This window comes from Diospyros lotus, chromosome 1 (assembly GCF_014633365.1).
Source record: "Diospyros lotus cultivar Yz01 chromosome 1, ASM1463336v1, whole genome shotgun sequence".
Taxonomy (NCBI): Eukaryota; Viridiplantae; Streptophyta; class Magnoliopsida; order Ericales; family Ebenaceae; genus Diospyros; species Diospyros lotus.
In genome coordinates, this window is record NC_068338.1 from 35,037,991 (window position 1) to 35,065,751 (window position 27,761).

Genomic DNA, 27,761 nt, shown 5'->3' on the forward strand with positions numbered 1-27,761 from the left:
TTAAAAGAAATAAAATATTGATCTGGTAATTAGTCCCTAATTTTGGTTGCTCTAAAAGCAAAATAAGCTGCTGTCAACTGTTAGGAATCAAGATCAATTCTGAATCCCCGCAGCGTCCGCGTTGTTGTAAGCCAAACGGGCGTAACGGAGCCCAAATAGCCAGTGACTATGGTCATCCACCTACGCAATTAATCACATAAGGCCGAACATGTCATATTCGGGCCTCGTGAAATTTTCAAGCCCTATACGGAAAACAGGGCTTTTTAGAGGGAAAAATAATAATAATAATAATGATATAATGCGTGTGTGTATATATATATATATATGTATGGTGTCTTCGATCGAGGAGCTGTCTTTGTTCGCTGCTACAGAAAAGGACTCTCCTAAGAAATTGTCACCGCACCATTTGGGGACCCCTACCCTAAGAATTGAATTGAATTCATCGCTTCGGTTCGGCCACATGGACATGCGTTAATCGCAGTGATTAAAGAATTAAGAGAAGATGATACTTACCTTTTCCATCTTCATCTCCACCACAAAGGGACAAGGTCGAGATTCGCGTGTCATCAATCTGAGTAATCAGAGTGTCAAGCGCACGATGCCGACGTGTCTGGAAAATAAAGCAGACAATTAAAATAAAGATGCGGGACACCTGGTGTGGTGGAGCACTCGGATATCTTCTTTCCGATGACCAATCGGCGAGGGCCGACCGACTGATCGGGTCCGCGCTCAGGGGAGATTAGATTCTCGAGAGGAGGAGTTGTTTAATTATATTATTATTATTCGGAGGCATTGTCCCAAGGATACGCTACCCCCATCAATCGTAGGCCGCCAGAATAAATGCCTTCTAACGGGAAAGAGAGAAGAGAGCAGTTAACTCATAAATTTCAGTAATTATTTTTATTTTATTTTTGCATAATAAATACAATTTATTATACATTATTATTTAATTGTGTGATAATAAAATATATTATTATATTTTGAAATATTTTTAATAATTAATAAAAATATTTAAAAATAAAAAATTAAAATGTGTCTTGTATTTAAAAATAAATTATATTTTAATTATTATCTATAAAATGATAATTAACATCACCCATTCATGTATAACAATGATCCTTTAATGTTATTTCTTGTTAGATTTTGCTTCAGATTTAAATTATGATACTATACACTAGAGACATTTTCTCAATCAAATATTCTTCCAACTACTACGCTGTCACCAAGATCATTTAAACAATAGTTATGTTATTGTACTTTGTATTGGAAATTGGGCCATTTTGAGCATCCACGTGCTGAGAGTGCAATTTTTACATTTAAAGCACAAATTCATTAGGTAAAATTAATTTTACTTTTTCAGAGCAGAAAGAAAAAGAAAATATAACAAAAAAAAAATGAAGAGAGGGGGCAAGGACTAGGAAGGGGCAAGTGGACCTCGGTAGAAAATATTCTCACATGCATCCACTTGACGGCGATTAGAAAAACCCTAGCCATCATCATGTATGCGAATGCGAGTAACAGCATACGCAGTCGGCCTCGCCTCGGCCAGAGCCTTCTTCAAACAAAGCCGCTGAAATTTTTGAAAGCGACTTGGCACCAGGGCGTCTTAAAAGCCTCAACGTTCCCGCTTGGACATTTACACACGCACCTGGCTTGCAGAACGAGAGTCCCGGAGCCGGAGGAATCCCAACGCAGCCGAAGAAACCTGAACGATTCTCGGAGAGATGAAGTACGTGTTAGTGACGGGAGGGGTGGTGAGCGGGCTGGGCAAGGGCGTGACGGCAAGCAGTGTCGGCGTCGTTCTCAAAGCCTGCGGCCTCCGCGTCACCTCCATCAAAATAGGTTACTTCACCTTCGTCCCCTGTTGCTACTGGTTGATTTAATTTTGTTTCAATCTCTTATTGGATACCTTTGATTCCTGTTGTGAACCTATCTTTATCGGCTTGTGCTTGTGAATCGCTCTGCTTTTTCGCTTGTCTACTCGGTTCACCTTCTCGGTTGCCTTTTTTCTCTCTCTGCTTTGGGTTGTCAATGTCGGCGAAATCTCTTATATTCTGAATTTAGTTGCTTTGGGATGCTTTTTTCTCTCGGCGTACGTGCGCCTATTTATGGGTTTCCGTTTCACCATCTCTCTCAGCTTTTCTTCGTTTTTTATCCTTTCATTTTCTCCTTGTCGTCTTCTTTTTTTATTTTTTTGGTGTGTTCGCACCGCGAGGGGGGGAAGGGTTTCTTTTCATAATGTTCCTTATTTATCTGTATACCGTTTCAATGCTGTTCTTGTTCGTTCTCTCTGCATGGCAGTTTCAATAACGTTTTACTGTCCTTGCAGATCCTTACCTAAATACAGATGCTGGTACCATGTCTCCGTTTGAACACGGGGAAGTTTTCGTTCTAGACGACGGGGGCGAGGTTTGCTCACCTTTTTCTTCTTCTTCTTCTATGCCTTTTACTAAAGTAACTTTTGGTTTCCTGGAATGTCAATTAAGATGTACTTTTCATCATCTTTTAGGCGGTCTTCACTTTGTACTGTGGATATGTATTCTTGATTTAATTGTGTCCTCCATACGTGGCGCACTTTGCTGACTATCAGAATGATATAGTAAATTTATTCAATTAATTGATTGGATTGCTGGTTGCATATATGTAATTCAGTAAGCCTCTGGCAATTTGACTGAAGTTATTGATTTGATCAGTACCATATTTGGAGAGGTTGAAAACAACTGCCAAAATTTTGTTTCAATTTATTGTTTCCATCAACTTGGGAAAGGAAATATGTGAAAAATATTTCTCAACACTTGGAAATACCTACAAAAATTGGAAAGGCAATGAAATGTTTGACTAAAAACTATTGCTTGTAATATCAATTTATGAGCCCAACTTTTAAAATTGAAGATGCTTGACTTATATGTATATCTTCAGAAAAGACAAGTAAATAATTTGGAAGTGAGCTCATTGCAAGTTAGATTGTTATCAAGTAGACTAAATTTATCAAATAAAAGTATTTATGCTTCTAGTATGTAAAATCTTCTAACTTAATGAAGTTCACAACATTAAAAATCCAATGACAATTAAACATGATTAAACAGTTCCAAAATTCTATGAGGGGCTTTATTCAAATATATATGACGTGTTTGAAGGATTATGAATAAGATTGAGTCGAGAATAGTTAAAATTGGACGTTAGTAAATAAAATGTTTTGCATGTTTACCTATAGAACCAAGTTCAAAAGAATGTTCGCTTTTAGTAGTGGGAATGTGTGCGTGTGCACATGTGAATTATAAATGCTGAAGGGACATCACTTAAGGTAGTAAGTACATGTAGTAGCTCCCTTGACTTAGTCTAAGAATCTCCAAATGCTAGCTTGTTGAGATGGCGTATGAATATTCACTTCTATCTCTTCAAGGATTGAGCATTTGGATCTATATTTTCTTCCAAGAATTGGGCCCTTAAAGTGATAGTTTCATGAAGTAACATATGAATTTTTATAATATCTCCTTGTGGGAGTTGAGCTTTCCATGTTATTTTCCTAGTGCTAGCCTCATGAGCTGGCAAATTACACCTCCATATTCTCTCCCTTTGGGGATTTAGGCTTGGCTTTGTGGCACACCTTTGACTTGGTTGATGAAACTTGCCTGAGTGTCTCCCCATGTATCTCCTTTTGTCATGTGTGTTACTCCACAATCCAGTTACTGAGACATGGTGTCATTACCACCATAATTGCTCGTCACATCCTCTTATTGAAGTGTCAAGCAATATTCTGTTGCCCATGTCCTTTGGATTTCACCATTGAGGCTGTAGGCAGCCACTTTAAACAGGGGTCTCAAATCAAGAAACAGAACTATCAAAATGTTAGTATTTTCTCTCCCATCTCTCTTTATTTGATGATTGTGTAGCTCTCTCCCTTTCAATACTTCTGGTTGATTTGTGCTTGAACCCTTCCATGATTGTCAACTCACCTCTAGAACCTTATACAGAATGGAAAAAGAAAACATCAGTGATCAGATATATGTATATGTATGCACAAGCTACTTACCATAAAAGCAAGACTTCGATCATACCATTTTCTATCTAACTTTATAGTTTTTATTTCCTAAGTTTCCTTTCCCCTTTGGTGCATGAAAAGTCATTGTTTGTTTTGAGACTGGATACGTTATTGGTCCTTCCCCATAATTAACTGTAGAATGTTGTTTATTTTGGAGTACTTTTTTCTTACTGGTTTCTCATGTAATGATTTTGCCTTCAAAATGCCAGTTACACATTAGGATGATCGTATTTGTTGCATGGTAAATGTGTCTTGAATCATTTCAATACAGATTGCTACATGCAAGGTTTTTAATTTGTTTCATCCATGGTTATATCTAACAAACTGACTCTTGTAGATTGCATGCTACATCACTCTTATAAAATGTATTCTTCCCCTATGTTTTCACTAAAAGTAACAATAATAATGTATAATAAATAAATTTTCCTCTTTTTAAAAGCTTAACCTTTTGATAAGATGATGGTTAATAATTTAATGTGGTATTTGGGCAAGCAAAGATTTTGTTTGCAAATCCCGTTTCTAACTCAACTTTTAAATATTTGCACATGTTTCCCCCACTGATTACATTAAGTTTTCCAACATGCAAAGGGGTGTGCCAAGGGTAAAATAATAATAGAAAAGATAAAGTTATATTTTTTAACAGTTTTAGCTTTAGATGATTTGGTGGTTAATAATTTACACCCCGTTTGGAATGAATGAATTCCGCAAAATTTGTGGAAATGAGCCAAAGCAAATTTCATCAAATTTGGTGGAATTTGCAAATGAATTCTATATCTTAAAACACAACATATTTTAAGACCAAACTACCCTTCATCTTTTCTTATATTTCCAATCATGTAACACCATATATGCACAAAATTTATATATATATGCACTTTTACTCGACAATTTATATATACTCACACATTTATATATATATATATATATAAACTGTTTGTGTGCATATATGCTTGTGTGTATGTATATGTATGTATAAACTGTGTGGGTATATATTTGTTTGTTAATTTATTCTTGTATTGATTTTAATAATTATGATTACAGATTAGATATTTTACTGTGTAAGACTACCAATTTTGATGTGAAATAATTTTAGATGTTTGATTATGTTTATATTTTTTTTTTAACTTTAACAAGGTTATTATACCAAGGGTATTTTAGGGAATAATAAAAAATGAAACTTAAGTTCTGGATTCATTCCAAACATAAATTATGACATTCAATTGAATTTCATATTTTAAGTTGTATCATTCAAAACATAAGAACTCATTTGCAAATGAATTCCATGTAGAATTCATTTACTAATGAATTTCAAATCTTAAGTTCATCCATTCCAAACAGTCCCTTAACAATATTTTTGTTCGTACAAAATTTGAAAGTACCAGCTCATATTTTTCGCATGATGTGCTCTGAAAGGTTGATCTGGATCTGGGTAACTATGAGAGATTCTTGGATGTGACACTTACTAGGGATAACAACATCACCACAGGGAAGATATATCAGGTGCATAATTATATCATTTTGTTGCTAATCTGTTACTTTCCCAAGCTTTTATAGATCAAGATGACAAATTGTTCTGTTCTTTGGTAGTCTGTCCTCGAAAAGGAACGCAAAGGCGACTATCTTGGGAAAACTGTTCAGGTAACTAGATGTATATATTGTATGGATTACTCTGACTTCACCAAAAAGATTACGTATCACTGTTCTATGGTTTACCTGTGTGGCTTTTAGGTGGTCCCACACATCACAGATGCCATTAGGGATTGGATTGAAAGGGTATCCGCCATTCCAGTTGATGGGAAAGAGGGCCCAGCAGATGTTTGTGTGATTGAATTGGGTGGCACTGTAGGTAAGATCTTAAGAGAAAAAGGCACTGAACTCTGTGTTTGTGTCTCTTTCTTCTCACTTTGTTATACCTTAACTTCCAAAATTTAAGTAACAGCCTTTTTTTTCCCCCCTGAAACACTTGAAGGTGACATTGAATCAATGCCGTTCATTGAGGCTCTACGACAACTATCCTTCTCAGTTGGTACGTTGTTTGCTGTATATTCATGGAAGAATGATTTAAATCTACTTAATTGTTGTGTCCTTGATTATGTGGACTCACCTTGCGCTATGGTACTCTCATTTTGCTAGTATATGACAGGTACTCGTTCTAGATTGATCACCTACATGGTGTTCTAGAAGTATCTGGTCAATAATTCTGTATACATCTCTACATTACTTGAAAGAATATGGATGTGGACATGCCTAGAAGGATATGTCATATGTCAAGGAGGCTTTGAGATGTCAATTATTAAAAATGAAGACATGACAGTTGGGGCATAGCAAAGATATACGTATAGATGGCAACTTTACCAATTGAAGAACTTTTATTTTAATATTACATGTTGATTTTATTCTATAAAAATTTGTAGCAAATCATCTACTCATCTGACACTTTGGAAAAGAACCGTGAATAAAAAAATCTTAAAACATATTTTACAAAGCCACTGTTTTTTGATAAGGTTATGGTTTTAGAGTTCTTAAAGTTTAGAAATATTAGAAAAAGAGGAATTGCCAGGTGCCATATGATATTTTTGTATTCTATTGCTAGATTCTAGTTTGTCAAGTAGGGCGTGCCTCATGTGTGTCTTAATAATGGGCACAAATGAAAAACCTGAGTATTCAACTTGTGATAAAATATTTTCTAATTCATAATAAATTAAAACGAAATGTACATTTCAAAGAATAAATAGATAAATAATGCCAAATATTTAGATGTGTGGCATACACATATTTGGGGTGATGTTGTAGTCCCACATGGTCTCAAACCTCTCAGAAGTCCATGCTTCGAAGCTATTTACTATTGAATATGACGATGCTGCTAAACTTTGTACCTTTTTATTATAACTGAAGTTGTTTTATAAGCATAGAGCTAGTTTTATCATGAGTAATTCGTATTTACATGTGCATAAGGTTGTACTACTGAATATGCGCTTTAAGTTGTTAATGCTTTTCACCTAGCACTAGGTTTCTCCGTGTCCCCTTTGTACTTTGTTAATAATTTTTGATATCTTCTCAGGTCAAGATAATTTCTGCCTCATTCATGTGAGCCTTATACCTGTACTGGGTGTTGTAGGGGAGCAAGTAATATTCTATACCTTTATTAAGAATTCAGACTTTTTTTTTCTGCTTTTTTCTTTACTGAGACGCTTTAAAACTGCATTTCTCTCAAAAATTGATAGTTTTTTAAGTTCCATAAGCCTGTTTTTTGTTTTCTTTCTGTTTGTGTTTGTTCATGCAGAAAACAAAGCCCACACAACATAGTGTGCGGGAACTGAGAGCATTGGGCTTGACTCCTCACTTATTAGCATGTCGTTCTGCCCAGGTATGTTGCCACTATACGAGGTAGTCACTTTTTGCTAAGAATTCTATTTTCTTTTCCTGATGAGTTGCATGCTACATATTCAAAGGAAGTATATAATGGATATGGTTCTTGATGCAGATTTCACTTATTTGTTGCAATTTAGTTCACTCAGGCCTATCATATATGAACAATTATGGTTGGACAAGTGGTTCTCATTTACATTTCATAGGAGCAAATAAAAAGTGGCTTGAGCCTTGCCTGTGATTGGGCCTAGGCTTACAACCCTGAAGATGCCCCTAAAGAAAATGACTAGTATGAAGCCACCTCCAAAAGAAAATGAGAATTATGAAGTCAAGTAATGTAAAATATGATACAGATATACAAATGTAGATAAAGCTTTGTTTTTTAATATTCAGAGGTTGACATTTATCTTTGATCTTAACTATATTTTGCTTGATCATTAATTATGGTCCGAAACAGAAAAATAAAAAAAAGCAAAAACTTATGAAAGATATGCTTTTAGACAACTTTACTACTCTCATGAATGGATATATTTAATGATAATGTGCCATTTTTTATTTGGGTAAATTATTAAAAAAGTACTGAACTTTCAACTTTGTTTGAATTTTATAATGAATTTTTAATTTTTTCAATAATATACCAAACTTTGTATTTAGTTTCAATTTTATGCTGAACTTTCAGTTTTTTCAAAATTTTTCAAATTTATATTTTGCTTGATTGTTAGTTATGGTTCAAAACAGGAAAAAAAAGAAGCAAAAACTTATGAATGATATGCTTTTAGACAACTTTACTAGTCTCATGAATGGATATATTTAATACTAATGTGCCATTTTTTATTTTACTATAAAGAAGTCACTTTTTGCCTTTGATGATACAAAGAATGAAACTGTGATTTTTGTTCAAATTGCAGCCTTTATTGGAAAACACAAAACAGAAACTCTCACAGTTTTGCCATGTTCCAGTAAGTTGTTATTGTTGTAAATTTACTTGTGACCTTTCTAGTGGAATGTGGTCTAACAATTGGAGAATTTTTCCTTCTCTACCTCTCCTCACAGGGTGGTAATATTCTCAATATCCATGATGTTCCAAATATTTGGCATGTTCCTCTTTTACTTCGGGTGGGTTCATCAACAGTGGTTTGTTTTTCTAAGGCCTGACTTTGCCTAGTCTAATCCCTTTTAAGACTTTTATTGTCTCTTAAATGGAGTTTCTATCTTATTATTTCTCTTTCAGAACCAAAATGCTCATAATGCGATCCTAAATCAGCTAGATTTACTCAAGTAAGTTTTTGTTTCTCATTTATTGCATTTTAAGCTTCTGTTTCATTTATTGCACATCTTCTCACAGTACTGTTGCCATATGTTTTTTAGGTGAGGCATATTTGATTCATTTGCCTTTCAAAGTTGGCATTGATAAATCTCATACAATCTTGATCAAGATGCAGAAATAGGAAAATGTAACATTTCATTAGAGTTCAATTTCAGGGTTGCTACTACTCCTGATTTACAAGAGTGGATGAATAGGGCAGAGACATTTGACAATCTCAGCAATTCGGTTAGTATTTCTGGCCTGTAGTCCTCCACTGAACTGCAAATATTTCTTTGTGACACAATAGAAAGCTCCTGCAGGTGAGAATTGCAATGGTTGGGAAGTATGTTGGCTTAGCGGATTCATATTTGTCTGTTGTGAAGGTGAGATGCCTATATATTTTGAGCTGTTTACCTGATGCTTAGTTTGATCTAGGGCATTTTTGCCAGATACTTAAAATATATGCACCACTATTCACTAGTTCTCAAAATAAATACTAGATTGAAATACTTGATGCAAATGATATTCTGCATGCATTTATTGAATTTTGTTTCCTAGTCCTGATTGTCCGTCTATAACTAAAAGCTATGATAAAATAATATAGATGCTTGGTTCTTAAACTTTTATAATGGTTAGAGCGTGGGGATGCTCTTTATACCAATAACCTAATTCAGAGCCCAAATTATAGCTTTTTGGTCAGTTGATGTGTTTAATATGACGCCAACTTCCTGTCCTAATTGTGATTCCTTCTTACATTCAGGCTCTTTTGCATGCCTGTATTGCATGTTCATTGAAGCCATCTGTTGACTGGATTGCAGCTTCAGACCTGGAAGATGATACTGCAAATTTGGTATTGGGCCTTGGCATTTGGAGTTTTTGTTGTGTTTCTTTGAGGAGTTCTGTCTAATTTTGCTGTTCCTGTGCAGGCACCTGAAGCTTATGCTGCAGCATGGGAAACTTTGAAGGTAAATGATATGTTGCCTGTTTATTCTCTTATTCTTTAACCTTTTCCATTTATTTATTTGTTTATTATCTTTTAGGGCATCGGGGGTGTTGTGTTGTCTGCTTCTAGTTCTTAAGCAGTCGAATATCTTATATTATTTATGTTGAGAGTAAAAATGATAATATAAAAGATAAAATTAGCCCTCTATCTAACAGCTTAAGTTTTTAGATGGGATGGTGGTTAACAATTCAACAATTTATGCGTTGTTGTAAGACAACTGGCTTGGTTTGTGAATACTTTCCATTAACTCTGCCCAAAAAATATAAATAAAGGAATGCTGTAACATGCACAACTTGACTTTAAAACTCTTGTGGACAAGACTGTATTGGTTGAGTTTTTGTTGCATGTTCTGGATCCATTTCTTATACAGGTGGCATTTGTATAGTTGGTGTGCTCAGATGGTTGCTTCAATCCTCAATACTTGTTGCATTTCATGCAGTCTTTTTCCTCTTGTTGCTGATAATTTGTCTTCTCTTATATTATGCAGTGATCCAAAGAAAGGAAATTGTTGATGTGTGTTACATGTAGATTTAATATTTTTTTTTACTTCGATCTTTCTATTTGTCGAATGTTGGAGAGTGCTATTTGCTCAAACCTGGGCAATGATTTTCTACACTGTACTGTTAATTATGAGCTGGATAATAGAGGATATTGAGTTGGTATTGTTTAGACTGCAAGTCTGTTAATTATAGCCTTTTCATGAACTTAATTATAAATTTGCTTATGCAAACCGGTAATAACAAAAGACAAAAAATCAGAATGCAGCCTGCGTCTTAGTTCCTGGTGGATTCGGAGATCGTGGCGTGCAAGGAATGATGTTAGCTGCGAAGTATGCCAGGGAGAATAAAGTTCCATATCTTGGCATTTGCTTAGGCATGCAGATTTCTGTAATTGAGTTTGCTAGATCAGTAAGTGCTTTCTTTCAATATATTGCTACTTTATATCTTTGGACCTTATATTGAATTAACTTTCAGAATATGCTTTTAGATTTTGGGTTGGGAAAAGGCAAACAGTCATGAATTTGATGCTGACACACCCAATCCTGTTGTAATCTTCATGCCTGAGGTAATTTCATTCTATGACATTTTGGAGATCTAATATGCAGAACAATACCTACAGCCAATTAATAACTGTCATCTTACATATGGTATATACAGGGTTCAAGAACGCATATGGGAAGTACAATGAGGCTGGGGTGTCGAAGAACTCTGATTCAGACTCCTGACTGTGTTACTGCCAAATTGTAAGTGGATGGTTCAATGGCCCATATCATCATCATCATTACCACATGCCTTAATCCCACTAGGTGGGGTTGGCAGATATATGGTCCACATAATTTCCGAAGTAGACAAAACCATAACCCCTTACCTTGAAGTGCGAATGCAATTAATGCTTATACATAGTTTGTTTATCTGCGATGGTCAATGTTATTTTGTCCACTTGCATAGCACATGGATAAGTTCAGTAGTGCTGTACCAATGCAAGTACTGGGGTAGGACAATCTTTTGTTTCTACTTATTAAGACCAAAATGGTACTGCTGGAGCATTCTGCATGATGAGTTGATCAACTGTCATTGCTTCATTTGTTATGCTCCAGTAGGATCTGTAAATTTTGAACATGATGGCAAATGACGGGTCAGAAAAACTAAATGAGCTTTCTGTCCAGTTATGTGCATTTCTTTTTTTCTTCTGTGCCTCCCTCACCCTCACCCCCACCCCCACCCAAAAAAATAAATGCATGTGTGACATTTTGCTGCCATGGAACCATATTTGTCAAAGGCTTGCCTGAGGTGCAATGCCATGCTTGAGGCTCACGAGGTGTGAGGCGCATGAGGCACACTCTTGGTATATATATGTGTATTAAAACCCTATTTCTTGTCCATTTGTCATCTTAGAACTTATTTCTTGTTGCTTTGATTGCAAATTATTGTATAACGATGAGAGGTGAACCTACCAGTGTAAGCTGGAGGTTTGTGGATCTCCCACATGCTGGGATCCTTTGGCAGTGTTGTTCACCCACTGGCAGGGATTCTTCGCTGTAATTGTTTTCTGCTGTGTTCTACTCTATTTTTTTTTTCTTTCTTCCAATTCCTATTGTAATTTAAAAGAAACAAATTGCAAATAAACAAATGTTTCACTGTGTGCTCAACTGATTTTTTTTCTCTTCTCTAATTTCTTTTGCAATTTAAAAGAAACTAATTGTTTTTCTGTAACTCTTTTTGCTGTGTGTTCTATTGTAATTTTTTTTCTTTCTTCTAATTGCAAAAGAAATTAGAAGAAACTAATTGTTTTTCTGTAATTATTTTTTTACAGTGTGTTCTACTATAAGTTTTTCTTCTCTCTAATCCCTTTTGCAGTTAGAAGAAACTAATTACAAATGAAACTAATTGTTTTTCTGCAATAACATTAATTGTTATTATCACTGTTGTTAGAATCTTACTATTCACGATTCGAATTGTACGATTCGACTCGATTCATATAGAAATCGAGTCGAATTAAAATTCCTTAGAATCGTACGATTCACGATTCGAATCGTATGATTCAACTTGATTCATATAGAAATCAAGTCGAATTTATTGGGTGAATAAAAAATCCCTTAGAATCAACTATGAATCAGACGAATCGACTGTGAATCGCATGAATAGCTCGATTCATCCGATTCATCCAATTTGTGCAACTTCGTCTACATGTGCGTTTTAATCAAATATTCGTTTGATTTGGCTATCTTTGAAAACAAAGAAGATGAAAATGATGAAGATGATGATGCTCTTGAACTTGAAGATGAAGATGATTGATAACTAGTGAAGATTATGGACAATGGAGTTTATTAGTAACCTTATAGTTGTAGGATTTTATTTATTTATTTATTTTCTAGCTTGTTATTTTGAAAGTGGTTTGGTTTGGTGCAATTTGAATTTAAAGGCAACATGAACATACTTTTTCCTTTTGGTATAATTTTAAACTTAGCAAATATATTTAGAAGTTTATTTATCTATTTATATTTAAAGGAATTGATCATGGTGGGCACACTATTTATTTTCTATGGATATATATTATTTATAGTTGAAATTGAGAATGTGTATTGAATCTTACGATTCGATTTGATTCTTGATTCACGATTCATAAAATAAGGATTTCAATTCTCGATTTCACAACTATGGTTATTATAGGTTGGTTATTTGTCATTTATGATTTTATAACTTTACATCTACCTCCTTATAGGTGCATATTGAGAAGAATAGTAGTATTATTTTATAAGTATTTTGAATAAACATAGACCTCATGTCCATGAGGCTCATCCTTCACCATGCCCCTGGGCGCCAAGCACTAATTTGTGCTTTAGTGTGCCATGTGCCTTTGACAACTATGCATAGAACCAGGTTCAGGGAATGTCTCCAAATTCTGCAATTTATGTATCAACTTTTATGGGCAATGCACAATTGATATATACTGTGTTCATTTGTAGGTATCACAATTCAGAATATGTGGATGAACGTCATCGGCATAGATATGAGGTCAGTCTTGGGAATGGATTTACTGGATGTAAAATGTTCATGTGGACTGTTCACAGGAGATGTGTGATCCTGTGCCATTATGTTGCAGGTGAACCCAGAGGTTGTCGAGAGATTAGAAGACGCTGGCCTGAAATTTGTGGGGATGGATGAAAGTGGAAAGCGGATGGAGGTTTGTTTTCCTCTTGACTGATCATCCAGGTTTTGAGATTAAACGGGTTTGAGGAGTTTTAAATGACAACAATGATTAAAATGCCAATATCGCTTTATCGTCTTCAACTGTTTCCTCTGCTATCCCATCTCTTTCTTGATTCTTTTATTTATATTTTGGGCTTAATGCCTGTTTGGATTTTGTATGGCTACATGTATCTTTCTTTTATTTGTGCAGGTCTTAGAACTGCCTAGTCATCCATTCTATGTGGGAGTGCAGTTCCATCCAGAATTTAAGTCACGGCCTGGGAGGCCTTCAGCTCTGTTTCTAGGTATTTAGTTGTTAAATGAATTCAAAGGGTTGCGTTCTGACTACTTTAACCCACAGGTAGACATTTCAATTTTAGATTGATTTGGCCATGTATTCAGACCAGATCATTCATCTTCATTAATGAAGACCTTGGGACTTATTTTCAAGTACATAGGCAGTCAACTAAATTTAGGACTGCTGGACCGGGATTTCCATATCATAAAATGCTTTTTGAACCTCTTATTTTTGTCGATGTCCAACACCCTTTTTTTTGAAGAAAAGAAGAGTACAGTGTGAGCTGCTTCTAGACCTTGTTGCTATATATGTGCATAAATTTTTGTGGGGGTGGGGGAGTTTCTTGTTTGTATGACTTGTATGTCACTTAGCAATTGAACCAGGTAATTTTCATATGTATGTGACTTGGGTCTATAATTCTTTTCTATATTCTTAAAAATTGATAATATGATCATCTCTCCAATCTTTTAATAGTGTTGTTTAAAAGGGCTAATTAGAATCACGTAGTTGAATGCAATTAAATTGTGCACAATGTAATAGACTATGTTTGCTGTAGTATGATGCACTGTGCTCATTCTCATAAACAAACATTAATCACCCTGTATAAGCTTTTGACCTAATTTTATACATTTTTTCTGCATGGGTTACAATTTCTCCATTGTAGGTCTTATATTGGCAGCAACAGGGCAGTTAGCAGCATATATTAGCAAACAACAGAATGGAAGTCTATAGGAAACTCTCTCAGTTTGAATAGATTCACATGAATTATACAGGTAGTCCTTGCCCTTTTCCTTTTTCTAATTACTTTTATTATTTATTTTTCATGTTGTCTATTGCCCTAAAAATAAATTGAGGAACTCATTGACAGAGGACACATCGAATTCTAGACAGTTATCTTATTTATTGCCCTAAAAATAAATTGAGGAACTTATTTATTTTTCATGTTATCTGGGCAGTTATCTTTTTTTTAGATGATGGATAAGATTAGAGGACACATTGAATTCTAGAAACTTGCCATACTCCTTTTGCTGTAGCACTTGCTTTCTAGTCTGTCTTTGGTATCCGTTTAAGCACAGGTAGCACATACAGTTTTTATGGAAATTGGTTTCAAGAAGTTTTGGTGAGAGTAGGAAATTAATTAAATAGAATAAAAGACATTTTGTAGGAATTTAAATTCTTGAAATTGTTAAATATTGTTACCTACTAAAAAAAAATTTGTCAAAACTATAAGCCCATTTCGTCCTGTTGTATGTACAAGGCCCAGGGGTCTTGGTATCTGGGTCCTGGTGTTGCACGGTCATGTTTGGTGTTGTCTTAATTCTGCTTCATCTTGTTCGGTAATGGATGAAAACCTACCCTAAGTAGGATCCGGAGAATGTATGGCATCCATTTTCATGTTAGATTCAGAGAACATATGGTGCTATTTGCATTATATTCTAGTTGGGTGTAAGGAACCGACCACAGTGGTAGTGCTTGCGCTGGGTGCACGAGCAGCTTTTACAAAATTTACTAGCATGGCCAATTCTTTCCTCTTTAGATTACTTGACATATAATGTACTTATGGATGTAGGAATACAGGGTTTAGATGCTTTAAAGGCGAACTGGCACTCATTGAGGCTCAAAAAGAGGGATCGGCAATGGTGTAAAAGTCGCAAAAAACAGGGATAGAACTAAGGTGGAGAAATTCTTCTCTCCTTGCTGCATTCTGCAAGTGTTTTTTTACGCCTTTTCCACCAAAAGGGAACAAAAAATGGAGGGATAGACGACAATTGACAGGCCGTCATCTCAAGTTTTCTCTGGTAACCGAGGGACTTTCTTTAGCTTTTGGATAACACAGTCTGAAGCATGGCAATGGATTGATATTGTCGACATGGTTGAATTCTAGGAACATTTCCGCTTAATATGAGTAGAAGTAGAAATTCCATTTTACTTGAAGAAAGAGCAAATATTAAATTCATTGGTCGCCATCTGATCTCACTTGTAATGTAACGTATGTTTTGCTTTGCAACCTCAGTCGGTTTCGTAATTCTGGAGATTCAAAAACCTTTGTAGCATTGATGTTACTACACAAGAAATATTAATTTTAATGAGTGTCATACACTAGTCGTTTCTCAAGTAATGCCTAATTCGGAGGAGGATTCTCTTATCGATTCTAAAAGATTTTAAGAGCTCCTTTGAAACGTTATTCAAGTTCAAATTTAAATATAATCGAATTATGTTAAAATTTATGTATCGAACCCTTTCTGATATTTATCATCTTTTTCTATCATATTTTTCAGTTAATGAAACCTATTCAGTATTAAGATTTTATGTGATTTTTAAATTTAATATTTTCCAAGGTCTATGTAATGTCTATTTTGTATAGGAAAATGTTATTGGTACACCTTTGTGTACACCTTGGGTTACACAAAGGTGTATTAATGACAAAAATATCCCTCTGAGGCGCGTGAGGCGCATGGAGAGACGCAAGGTATTTTTGTCATTGATACACCTTGTGTAGTCCAAGATGTACAAAAATGATGTACATATAGCATGACTCTTTTGTATATAGAATTTATACACTTTTTTAAATTCAATTTATAATTATGAAATGTATCTTATTTTAAGATAATGTGTATTTATTATTTTTTGTTTTAATATTTAAATAATTTTACTAGTTAATTACAAATGTATTGTGCTTTGGAGGTAATAATAATTAACACTACTTTAAAATAAAATATATAAAAAATTACAGAACCAGTGTAAAAATATAATTAATTCTTGGGCTAAGACTCAACCCCTAAGACTCAACCCCGAAAAATTCATAAATTTTAGCGGAGATCAACAAAGTTGCAAGTGAGGCAGAACAAGAGGCTAGTCAAGCGTGACAGGTATAAAATAAATGTAAGAAGTTTCATAGATCTCCAATTCTCCATTTTTTTTCACATTATTATTATTATTATTATTATTATTCTTGTTGTTTTTCTTCTTCTTCTTCTTAAAAAAAGAAAAAAGAAAAAAGAAAAAAACAAAAGTTGTGCTTTTGGAGGTTGTACATTACCGGACACAATACATGGGTTGAGTTGTACGTACGTTGGCCGAACAAAATCGCACTCGTCTCTCTGCGCTGAAAAACCATTTGATCCCATCGGCCATCGATCTTCATTTATTCCAAAAACTTAAAAACTGATTTCATTCTCTTCTCTCGCACTATATATGCATATATATATATAAAGAATGACGCAGATTGAAGGAATCTGAACGCTCAGCTCGATCGAAGGGTACGGCGCCTCTTTGACTATATATATGTATATGTATCCCGTTTCAGATAAGCAAAAGATCAAAATTTATATAATTAAGCAAAAAGGAGGGAAAGAAGCAATTGGGTAACGATCAACACGAGCCTCCACGCAGAGATTCCTTGTATTGCAGATACGATATCTGTCTTTGGAGCTTCATCTGCTCATAGAACTTAGCTATGAATTGCTCCGCCCTGACATCAATCCCCTCCTCCTCCTCCTCCTCCTCCTCCTCGCCTTCTCCCATCGTCAAGAAACTCTTCCTGTCTTCAACGTCGTTGCAGTAGCTGATGGCGTCGGCGCCGTCGTCGCTGAACTCGAAATCGTAGTTGGAATGCGAGTTGATGCAAGGAATGTGAGGCATCCGGAATCGCATGGAGCAATTAGGGCGGTGCATCTTGATGTGGATAATGGGGGTTTTGTCGAAGGAGAACTGCCGCTCGCCGTAGTGGATGGCGCCGGCCCCTGCGCCAGAGGAGCGGCCGAGGCTTTTGAGGAACTTGGGGAAGAGGTTGAGGTGGTCCATCATCAACCTTCTCTTGAACAACCCGCCTTTCCTTGCCCATAAGAGGGCAAGCCGGAGGATGTTCCATGCTCGGCGGCCAACGTCGGAATTAATCATCTTCTGCATTTTCTTCTTCTTCTTCTTTCTCGGAGAGTGTGTGGACTGCAAAGAGTTAATAAATCCGTGCAATCAGTAAATTGTCTTGATGAGCTGATCCGAGAGATTGTTGAGAAATGTCAGTGGTTTGGAAGATTTCTCATTTGGTGAGGGAAGGAGAGAAGACTGTGGCTATATATATATACATGTACGGGAAATGATACGCGGTGCGTCCGCGAGACACAGACAGAGACAGAGGGATAGACTAAGAAACAATTCAATGGGCGGTGGGGACCCGTGGCTGTACGCGCAGGAATTGCGGCTCTATCATTTCCGGATGTGCCCTTGCTCTAGTGTTAATGGGTCGGGTTTGGTCAATAATGGACCGAAAGATTAAGATCCAGTATTTTTCAATCGGATCCGTATTTCTATTATTATTATTATTATTATTATTTTAACCCGTACCCATTGCTATCATTTTTGACTCGCTACCAATACCATGGTGTAATATAAATTTACAATTTATTTTCATGAGTGCTTATATTTATAAATTAATAAGTCGTCCTGAATGTAAACCTATAACATAATATTTGAATTAGATGTTTAGCCTATGAAAAATGTCTTAAAAGAGATTGAACTAATTCTATCTATTCTATGGTGGTAGAAAGGACTATCTATAATAAACGTATTGCAAAAATTTAACTAATAAATTTGTGACTTACTTAGCCTCCTAAGTAACTAATCAATCTAGAAGGTGGGAAGTGGGGCCTTTTAAGCAACATCAGGCAGGCGTTAGCTGCGAGTGAACAATGATGAAGAGAGAGACAGAGACAGAGAGAGAGTCACTTACAATGCAATTGTTGGGAAGTTGCTTCCCTTCTTCTCCGTCTGCTCGCAGGAAATTCAAATTCTCACAAAAGCCAAAAGGGTCAGTTAGACTTGGTAAAAGTAAACTCCCAGAATTACATTATATTATGTTAATTAATGGGTAGTTTCCTTGGCAAGAAAAAGCAAGAGAATCTTACGATATGCTGCCCTTTTATTATTATTATTTTTAATTTGAAACCGTGTCTGGGCGCTGTCTAATGATTCAAATGATTAACCTCTCCTTGGTCCTACTCCTTTTCCTATCCCCATCTAATAATATCTAAGCAACTTTTTATAGTGTAACCCCAAGACTTGACTTGAGCAAAGCTGACAGCCTTTTTCATCATCTATTATAATCACGAATCATCATATTAATTCAACAACTTTGTAACCAAGTGCACTGTTCAATGTTGTGTTCACACATGTATTTTTTTTTTTTTTTTTTAAAAGATGGCATCAGAAATACTATAATTGTATTTATGTAATTACGAATTAGATATCTGCACCACTCTTCATAGCTTAAATGTAAACTCTAAACACAACCTGACCCACACTTTGTCACCACTATAAATATGAAGTGAAATTTACCCTCACAACCATTAAACTAATTTTTTTTAAGTGAGGCATATCATATGTATGTATTCCAAGTTTATAAGTTATGTTAATAAAAATGGTTATGGTGGACGTCAATCGTCAAAGCAAAGCCGCATAGCATAGCATAGAACATGTGGTGCATGTTATATAACTTGAATACCACTCCAGTATTAAGCCAGACGCCAGAGCCCTTTGTTTGGGGTTTCGTGGACTTGGAAGCCATCAAATTGCTAGCTGGATCCTCTGGATGTGGCTTGCTCGAGCCCATTCTGTTTAGATAAATCAATTCATTATTATGAAAAATATATTACAGAGACTCTGAACGTCTGATGATATGTTTAAATATAATATAATATAATCAACTACGTAGAGCTATTACATCATAAAATAATTTCTGGTTAGAAAACAGGACACTCTTACCTCACTTCCCATTCTTGCGTATTCACAGCTGGCCAGCCAGCCAGCCAGCCAGCCAGCCACCCATCATTTTCCTAACCCAATAATTTGAATCATTGTTTGCTTGTTATCGTCATCAATCTACATTGGGTATGCGATCCAATCAGACGGCTGGAGTGAAATAGCAGTACTTGAAGAGCGCTTCAGCGGAGAAATAGAAAGTTACTAGTTAGAACCCGCTCTCTCTCTCTCACTCATAAATTAAAAACATTAAGAAGATATATACGTGAACTTATTCATTGAACTTGGTTATTTAGAAGACATCCCAATACATATCAAGCTATTCCTTAATTAGCTATATAGACAAAGGTTGAAGAAGACTAAAATTTTAATATTAAAATGATTATCCCGGCCCATATGGTCTCTTAATTGCACAAAAATGGACGAATGTCCTAAGTAGAGTTTATGGGGTATTTCCAGATAGATAGCTCGTTTCCAAAATTCCAGAGTACCCAACGAATGAACACGCACAAAGAAAAGGAAAAAGGTGGCTTTGATCAGGTGAGGCGCCATGTTAGAGTTCTGTTTTCCCATTCAGTGGCTGGCCCCACGCAACAGCTTTGGCATGGTTGATGCCAGACGTACGTGCTCTGATGATCTGATGGGATGCGATCGAAGAATGCTTCAAAACATTTGTAAGAGAAAACGGAGCTATAACATTAAATTAAACCCAAGTGAAGGAGCGGAGCATGTTGATTTGCAGCTCATCTTCCAATGGCACTGGCAATTACCCAAATGGTCAATGCGTTCAAATCTTGGCAACCCAATTTAGTGAATTTGCTATAACAGGCAATGTTTGATGGACAGATTTTGGGACCATAAGGGAAAATGAAAATGAAAATGAAAGTGATTCAAATTCAGCCAAATGTGATTGGTAGTTGGCATACTTCGTGGAGAATTAAAAATTACTTTAATTATATATATATTGTTGTCAAAGTGCCTGCCAAGCATGATAGTATTACATTAATTCAGGGAGAATACGTAGATGGGCCATGGGCCTAGGCGACTACTGTGTCCAGAAAACCTGATCCGGCTTCTTTGCCCATTTTCAAAATGGTGTTTCTGAGCCCAATGTGCCACTGTCCAGACCCGACTCAATGTAAATGAAACCAACATAAGAACGACATGCTAAAAGCTAGTTCAATAATCATTTTTTTTTTTGGTACGCTGAGTTCAATTTTTCTTAGAATTTTATAGCAAACTAATTAATATGGTTAGTTCTGGATTCTACCAGTTTCAAATGAATAGCGTATCATAATGGGTTTTTTTTTTTTTAAAAAAAAAAAAATACTATTCTGGCATCGCACGGTGATCTTTTGTCAAAATTTTTGATTAAATTGAATTTTCCTTTTGCTCAAGTATACGTAGAGATTTGGTGTGAAACAAACTTAAAAAAGGAGAATAATATTCTTATCGGTTTTTGCATATAAAATGTTACTAAAACATACAATAATATAATGCAGTGAGGCCGAGGAGTGCTTATGAATTTGCTGTTTTAATATCACTAGTAGCTACGCAGCTTACTAAAATTGTTTAGCCATACTTCACTTACTCTCAAGCCGGAGGTCAAATTGAAGGATGGATGCTTTAATTTTTAAATGGACTCTTTTAAGTCTTAACTCTAAGTGCTGACCCCCTAATTAATAATATATGGAACACAATTAAGATTGGAGCAATACTAGTGGTACAGGAAAACCAACTCATAGCTGGATATTGGGTTTACTCAATTACATACTCAAAACAAAATCACCGTACTTAGCGAAAGAAAAAAATAAAAATAAAAACAAGATCACCATTATGCTTCAATTAATTTATAATGGCAGCCAAGAAGTTTCTCCTACGGAATAGGAATAGGAATAGGAAGCAGTACTTTAATTAATGGAGAGTAGTAGATGATTGATTGTTTCCCCAGCCAGAGACGACGGTTTAATTAATTAATAATTTACTTGCAGAAGGATCAACTAGCTAGAGGGAGAGGGGTTTAGCCTGAGATTAAGATCTACGTCTCCTTCATGTGATTTACCAAGAAACGGGATTGTGGGATCAAGCAGCACCGGCTGTCCAATATAAACCGGAGAGCCCAAATTATGAGAGATCGTCGGCGACGAAACCAACCCCCCCGCCGCTGAGGCAGCAAAACGAGCAATATCGTTGCTGGATCTAGCTGATGATCTGATTGCATGGGAGGTCATCAGAACCGCCGGAGCAGAAGAACCAATCATAAACGTCTGTGAACTGTGGTCATGACAGTAGTGGTGGGTACGCTTCAGCTTTTGTCGCTCTCTCTTGTGTGCGTTCTGGTGGCCGCCCAGTGCTTGAGAGTTGGTGAATTCTCGGCCACAGTACTGACACTGAAACCTCTTCTTTTCTTGACCAAAGCCTGCTGCTGCTTTCTCTGCAGCCACTAGTCCATTGCTTTCACGTCCACTCAGCTGAAACCCGAACAGCTTGAACGCCGCCGAATTACTCTCCTTCTGATCAGTGGATGTTGGAGTATTATTACTGCTGCTCTCTTCAGCCATGAGAAACTTGGATTCGTGAACGTAAATGCTAGCATTTATAAGCATCAATTTGGTCTGTAGTCTATATCCTTCATTTACTTGAAAAATGAATAAAAAGTACCCGACAGTACTTTGTCCAATACAATATCGACAAATGCTATCGTCAATGGTGAAGATGGTTTTTGAAAGCAAAGGGAAGGCCATAGTTGTAGTTGGGAAACGTCATGATGCCAATTTTGTCTTTGTTTCCTAGATGGAGCTTGTCGCGGAACATGCAAATAGTAAATCTCGTACTGTTGACCCCTCCATTATATTCCCTCACTCTCTAGCTGGCCAATGCTTGTTCCTTTTCTTCTCACCCCATATGAGTGAAAGGAGGGCCAAAGAGAGAGGCGATCGAACTCATCCTAATTAGGGTACGATAGGAATCGAGACGCCACTTACGAGCTTGCTGGATCGATCCTTTTCGTCGCCAGTTCTGAGTGTTTGAAACCACTTACGAGCTTGCTGGATCGATCCTTTTCGTCGCCAGTTCTGAGTGTTTGAAACATTATGCTTTTTAGGTCTTATTGCCCATGTCAATGAATTAGCTAGCTTAGCTAGAGATGTATAGTTTCTTATTTACCAGTTGTGGAGCTTTATATGAATACGTACAGAGGTCTTTTCCAACTGTAGGCTCGTCAACGAATTGCCACAACGCTCCAATCTATATATGCTTCAATGCAACGCTCCAACTTATGCTTCAGTTCACCCTACCGAGCTCACTCTGGTCCATTAATGCCCGGTTCCACACCTTTCATTGACATATATATATATATATATATTGTCCTCTTCTATACGTACTAATGAGTTGAGCTTGGCGTAGGAGTCCAATTGTAAATTCTATTTCTAGAACAGTTTTTTAATCTTCAGTAAATGCAAGAAGTACAAGCGCATCGCTGTGAAAGCTTTGAAGACCCCGCAGACAGGCTGTGTGGCTCCATCCATCCCATTATTCCTTCTTCTTGTTACCGTACGGAGGATGTAAAAATGGGTAACTTCCTGATGTATGGAAATGAGTTTTAATTAATGAATTATAAAAATAAAGTATATAAGATATATATTTAAAAATAAATATGTAAATAGCTAGGGTATAAGATATATTTAAGTTAAATCTAGAAAAATCCGAAATTTTTGGCCATTGGGTCAAATGTAGCAGTGACAGCTTCATATTTTCTTTCACTGTTTTTGAGACAAATAATACCTCGTTTTTAGGTTTCAATGAGACATTATTTGTTCGTTCGTCGATCGATCATACCAATGGTAGAAGAGATGAGATTGTTTGTTTCAGAGAAAATTCTCAAACTTTCGTGGGCCAGTATCTGCAAAGAGGGTGGTTTGTTTAAGAGCCCTCCTTGATATGTAAAAATACAGAAGAAGCAATGGAGTTGGGAGATGGGAGACACCCATAAATGGTGTTGAGGTAGCTTAGAATTGGCCATTTAGAGAGAGATTTAGTTGAAAGCACAATGGGACGCCAAAGTACAAAGAGCGTACCATTCGAATGCTCTCCGCTGGACAATTGAGCTGCTGCTTTTGCGTTTGTGGGGAACCAACTCATTCTCAAAGCAACCCAGGAGGCGAGAGCCAATGCGAGCTTTGGCTGGGCAGATATTATTGGCCTACATAATATTCTCTCTGTCCTTTACAATCTCCCTGATAATAACTTGCGCTACGAACCTTAATTTTCTTTCACTTTCAGTGTTGGGATTAAATTCACCTTCTCATCGTCGTCGATCAGATTAATATGCATATATGGCGCAACAAATTACAGAACTCGACCCACTAATCAGATTCCTAATTGGAATCGTTGAAGGTGGAAAGGCTTGGTCGATCATTGAGAGGTAGAAGCACAAATTGACCTAATCAATCAATCTGTCGCTCGCACTGTGCCATTATTATCGCAAGGAATAAGGGCGTTCATTATGTGCACTAAGCCAGGCCTGGACTGTTAGTGGCTCTGCAATCTGCATTTGGGTCTCTTCCTTTCGCCTCTATCTATATCAAATCACTAATCTTCACTCTGGAGTGATGAAATCTAAAATTGACTTAATCATTTTAATAAATTTTTCCTTCGGCTTGGCCCTTTCAGACTTGAAACAACAGAACGCGTAGACGGAGGGCGAGGAGAGGATTGATCGATCGTACGGCTTGGAGCCCACCAATTTTTGAGACTTTTGATTTGGGCTTTTCTATTAGGCTATATTGGGCTTTGCTCTTCATAAATTAGATACTGAGTTCTTGTCATTACAAAATTGCCCGACCGCTTGAAATTAGCCTAAGCCCAACTTTAGTCCAACTACCATGTTTTAGTTCGGGCCCAATCAAAATCCGAAACAGCTATTCGTGTTCGCAGTCTGGGTTATGTAACTTCGATTTTTTTAATGTATGTAACATTAATTTTTTTAATTATGAATTTAGCCTCAGAATGAAGTTACCAATCTGCAATCTAGCACAAATAAAAATCCTCTAGTTGAATTTGGGGATCTTTCCCAACACTTGCTAAATTTTGGGTGTACAGAGACCACATACCAATACTTCAAAGGTAAGTTAAAAAAGATCACAAACCAATACTTCAATAAATGATATTATTTTTAAAAAAGATATTGTTGAAATAAAATTTTAATTTGATTAAGATAATATGCACATTAACAATAAAATAAAAAAAAAATTGTTCAATAAAAAGAGATTTGGAAAAAGAACATAAAACCAAATTAAAGTGAGAGATGCCGAAACAAATCTTCTTAAAACATATTTCACCCCTTTAATGGTGCTAAAGGATCAATGGATGTATGTCTCCCAAAATATAACATTTCTTTCAAGAATTAATATAGTACAATATTAATCTCGATGGGTGAAATCAAACTTGATAATACTTTTCTTTGATTTTAATGGAAAGAGATTAGAATTTCTTGTATTTAAAAATAATAGAAAATTATGAAAATATATTGGAGAAGGAACGTATGAAATCAATAACTTGAATTGATTTTTGATAGAGAGAATGAAATATGGGGCTCCTATTTATAGTTTCAAAGTGTTCAATTGTGAAATGTCATGTTGTTTGACCTAGTTTAATATGAATTTTCAAATCACATTCTTTAATATTTAGACGTGACTTGACAGCCCAGATTATATTATATGACGAATGTACATATCCCTTCATTTACACCTTATAGACATGCCCACTCACTTGAACAGATATGTCCACTCATCCGCATCTCATATGAATAGTCACGTTCAATTTTAGAAACTTTTTCATTTCGCATATTTAAAACTCATTAATTCTAACAAATTTATCTAATTTTATCGTACCAAGAGAGAAATATGTCATGTTATATTAAATGAAGCAGTCTAAAGAAAATCATAATTTTACATGTGAATGATGTCTTGTTTGGCTTAAGTCAATAATGAGTGATGCAACTAATCACAATCAGTGATTAAAATAAACTAGAGATGGACTAAGTAGATATTTATATTACTCTATACTAGAATCTAAAGGCTTTTTTTTTTTTTTAGGGCTTAGCAAATCAAAGATATCTTACTTTTGAAAAGGAAACTAAGATCTTTATAGCAATTTTCCCCCAAGAACAATGCACCCTACTATTTTCTTCATATTAAATTATGCAAAAATAAATAATTAATTTTCTATAATATTGAAGCCTAATTTTTAGATTTTCTTTTTAAAAATAAGATTGCACGGCTATCTATGTGATGATAGTGGTAAAATCACCACATGTAAGAATCAAATAAAATCAAATTAGACATAAATCTAAATAGACTATTGTTTATTCCTCTATTAAGTGCATAGATTTGTAAAAAATAATTGTTCAAATTCTCTAGTGCCTAAAACATAATAAAACATAAATTAAGATAAAATATGATACAAATTGAAGATTGATCTATGCATAGATGATGTTGGTTATAAATATATAAAATATCTTAAATGGATACGAGTCAAGTTATTAAACAACGGTATTTCACTTATCCTACAAAAAATATTAGTTTTATTATTCAAATATTTGATTCATTTCCTATTAATACTTTTAGGTTCTTGAAATGAAACATCCAATGATTTCATGGAAAGAACTCGGGGTATTTTAGGTTGCCATGCAAGTGCTAGGTGGAGCTTGGATACCAGTCCATGCAAGGTTACCCTTTGGAACTCCAAGTATTTTGGCACTTATCCAAATGGTACATGTGTTTAGATTTACTTTTGATTTCATTTAATATTTAATAATATAGTATTATTAAATATTAAAAATAATATATTAAATGTGAAAATTTACTATAATTCAACTAAAATTTACTAAGCTTTAATTGGATGAGTGCCAAACTTTTTTCTTTAAAAAAACAAGTAAAAACAAAGCATCATCACTACCTTGGGTTAGTAGTGATGCTATGCCTTGAAGAGATGAGGCAAATATATAGGTTCGGTTTGGGAATACTACGTTAGCAACTCAGCCCCATACCATAAAGCTAGACATAAAAAATATGTTGCGGGCGGATAATTAAGCTCTTTTTAACTAATATATAATTGTGCTCTCTAGCAAAATTAAATTACAGGGCAACAACAAACTTCTTTGGAACTAACATGCACTTCTATTGAAGAAGGATGAACGAAATTGGGACATTCTATTCTAGTTTTCTGCTTTGTCAGCCTTAGAAGAGGTACTACTTTCTCTGGTTGTCTGCCTCATCATCGGCCAGAGAAACTCTGCTTAGTCTACTTGGCGATGTTCTAGTTTCGCTGGTCCTGACCTTTCTGGCTCCAATCCGCCGGCGGCTTGAACCAAGAAGCGCTCTGTGCGCAACTGCCTTTCCCAAGTGGCATTGAGGGCATATTCTGTTGGTCAATGGTTCTTGATGAGGAGGTCTGACTTGGCTGCAGCCGCTGTTGCTGCCTGAGACCTCGGCTGCGGCTGCTTTCTCTGTGGCCATTTCTGATTTCATTAAGCAGCCTTGCTTTGTTGGGAGGGAGCAGTGACGCAGGATGTTTAAGGGACATGGCTGGAGCTGGATTTATATACATATGTATAATATATGTTGGTCTATGAAGGGAGCTCACTGGACAAACATTTATGGCTGCGTCAGCATGTGGTAGTGGAAAAGAAAGGTGGGATAAGAGAGTTTCGAAGCAAAGTTTCGAATGGCCGAAAGGTATGGCTTTTGGAAATTCTTTCACCAACCGTCGGATAATTTACGTTCATTAAGTAACTTCGTAATTTATGTTTCCACTTGTTTTGTCTGTCTCTGGAAATTATACTCATGGTGGTGGATTTAGCTTTTGATGCGTCCTGTGTTACCTGAAATACGAACCGTTATAAATCTAATGCATGAACTTGGTAGACCGAGAACATGAGAGAACAGGGATCTGGTAAATCAAGTAAATTCGTGGACTTTATTCTCAAAACTCAAAATTCAATGAATTTGTTCAATCAAATCTATTTTCTCTTCAAATTAATTATACAAGACACATATCTTAGAATAATGTCCTTAAAATCTTTTTCAACTTGGGTCAATCCAAAAGTTCGAGAAACAATTCGTGGTAACTATGTTATTGGTATCTCATTATTACATTTCGTGATTCAATGAATCATTATATTATCGTATATATACAAGTCCAAAATATATGGCCTTGGGTGATCTGAAATACACAACTTAGGATTAAATTGTGATGACCTGGTACCAGATTGAATATTTTTTCCATGGTAGGCAACA

The 27,761-nt window shown here is 35.8% G+C and overlaps 3 protein-coding genes across 3 annotated transcripts; 1 reads left to right on the forward strand and 2 right to left on the reverse strand.

The window, feature by feature from the left end:
- Nucleotides 1-1,444: 1,444 nt before the first annotated feature.
- LOC127808675 (uncharacterized) lies at nt 1,445-15,803 on the forward strand. Its single transcript, XM_052347242.1, has 23 exons — nt 1,445-1,842; nt 2,330-2,409; nt 5,456-5,542; nt 5,630-5,680; nt 5,771-5,888; nt 6,012-6,068; nt 7,104-7,168; nt 7,326-7,409; nt 8,320-8,370; nt 8,465-8,527; nt 8,643-8,689; nt 8,894-8,963; nt 9,038-9,100; nt 9,478-9,567; nt 9,644-9,682; nt 10,479-10,628; nt 10,708-10,785; nt 10,878-10,963; nt 13,187-13,235; nt 13,324-13,404; nt 13,621-13,714; nt 14,372-14,480; nt 15,278-15,803. The coding sequence occupies exons 1-22, from the start codon at nt 1,725-1,727 to the stop codon at nt 14,437-14,439; spliced, it is 1,689 nt and encodes a 562-aa protein (XP_052203202.1). The 5' UTR covers nt 1,445-1,724; the 3' UTR covers nt 14,440-14,480; nt 15,278-15,803.
- A 775-nt stretch (nt 15,804-16,578) lies between these two features.
- On the reverse strand, nt 16,579-17,765 carry LOC127811954 (uncharacterized). Its single transcript, XM_052352178.1, has one exon. The coding sequence runs from the start codon at nt 17,614-17,616 to the stop codon at nt 17,080-17,082; it is 537 nt and encodes a 178-aa protein (XP_052208138.1). The 5' UTR covers nt 17,617-17,765; the 3' UTR covers nt 16,579-17,079.
- A 3,549-nt stretch (nt 17,766-21,314) lies between these two features.
- Nucleotides 21,315-22,057, reverse strand: LOC127790000 (zinc finger protein 6-like). The gene has a single exon (XM_052319195.1). It carries the CDS (start codon nt 22,023-22,025, stop codon nt 21,465-21,467), a length of 561 nt encoding a protein of 186 aa, XP_052175155.1. The 5' UTR covers nt 22,026-22,057; the 3' UTR covers nt 21,315-21,464.
- Between the last annotated feature and the right edge of the window lie 5,704 nt (nt 22,058-27,761).

Coding starts and splice junctions, on each gene's coding strand:
- LOC127808675 (XM_052347242.1), top strand. CDS start 1,725: ATGAAGTACGTGTTAGTGACGGGAGGGGTGGTGAGCGGGCTGGGCAAG. Junction 10,964..13,186: donor GACTGTGTTACTGCCAAATT/GTAAGTGGATGG, acceptor GTTCATTTGTAG/GTATCACAATTCAGAATATG. Junction 13,236..13,323: donor GTCATCGGCATAGATATGAG/GTCAGTCTTGGG, acceptor ATTATGTTGCAG/GTGAACCCAGAGGTTGTCGA.
- LOC127811954 (XM_052352178.1), bottom strand. CDS start 17,616: ATGCAGAAGATGATTAATTCCGACGTTGGCCGCCGAGCATGGAACATC.
- LOC127790000 (XM_052319195.1), bottom strand. CDS start 22,025: ATGGCTGAAGAGAGCAGCAGTAATAATACTCCAACATCCACTGATCAG.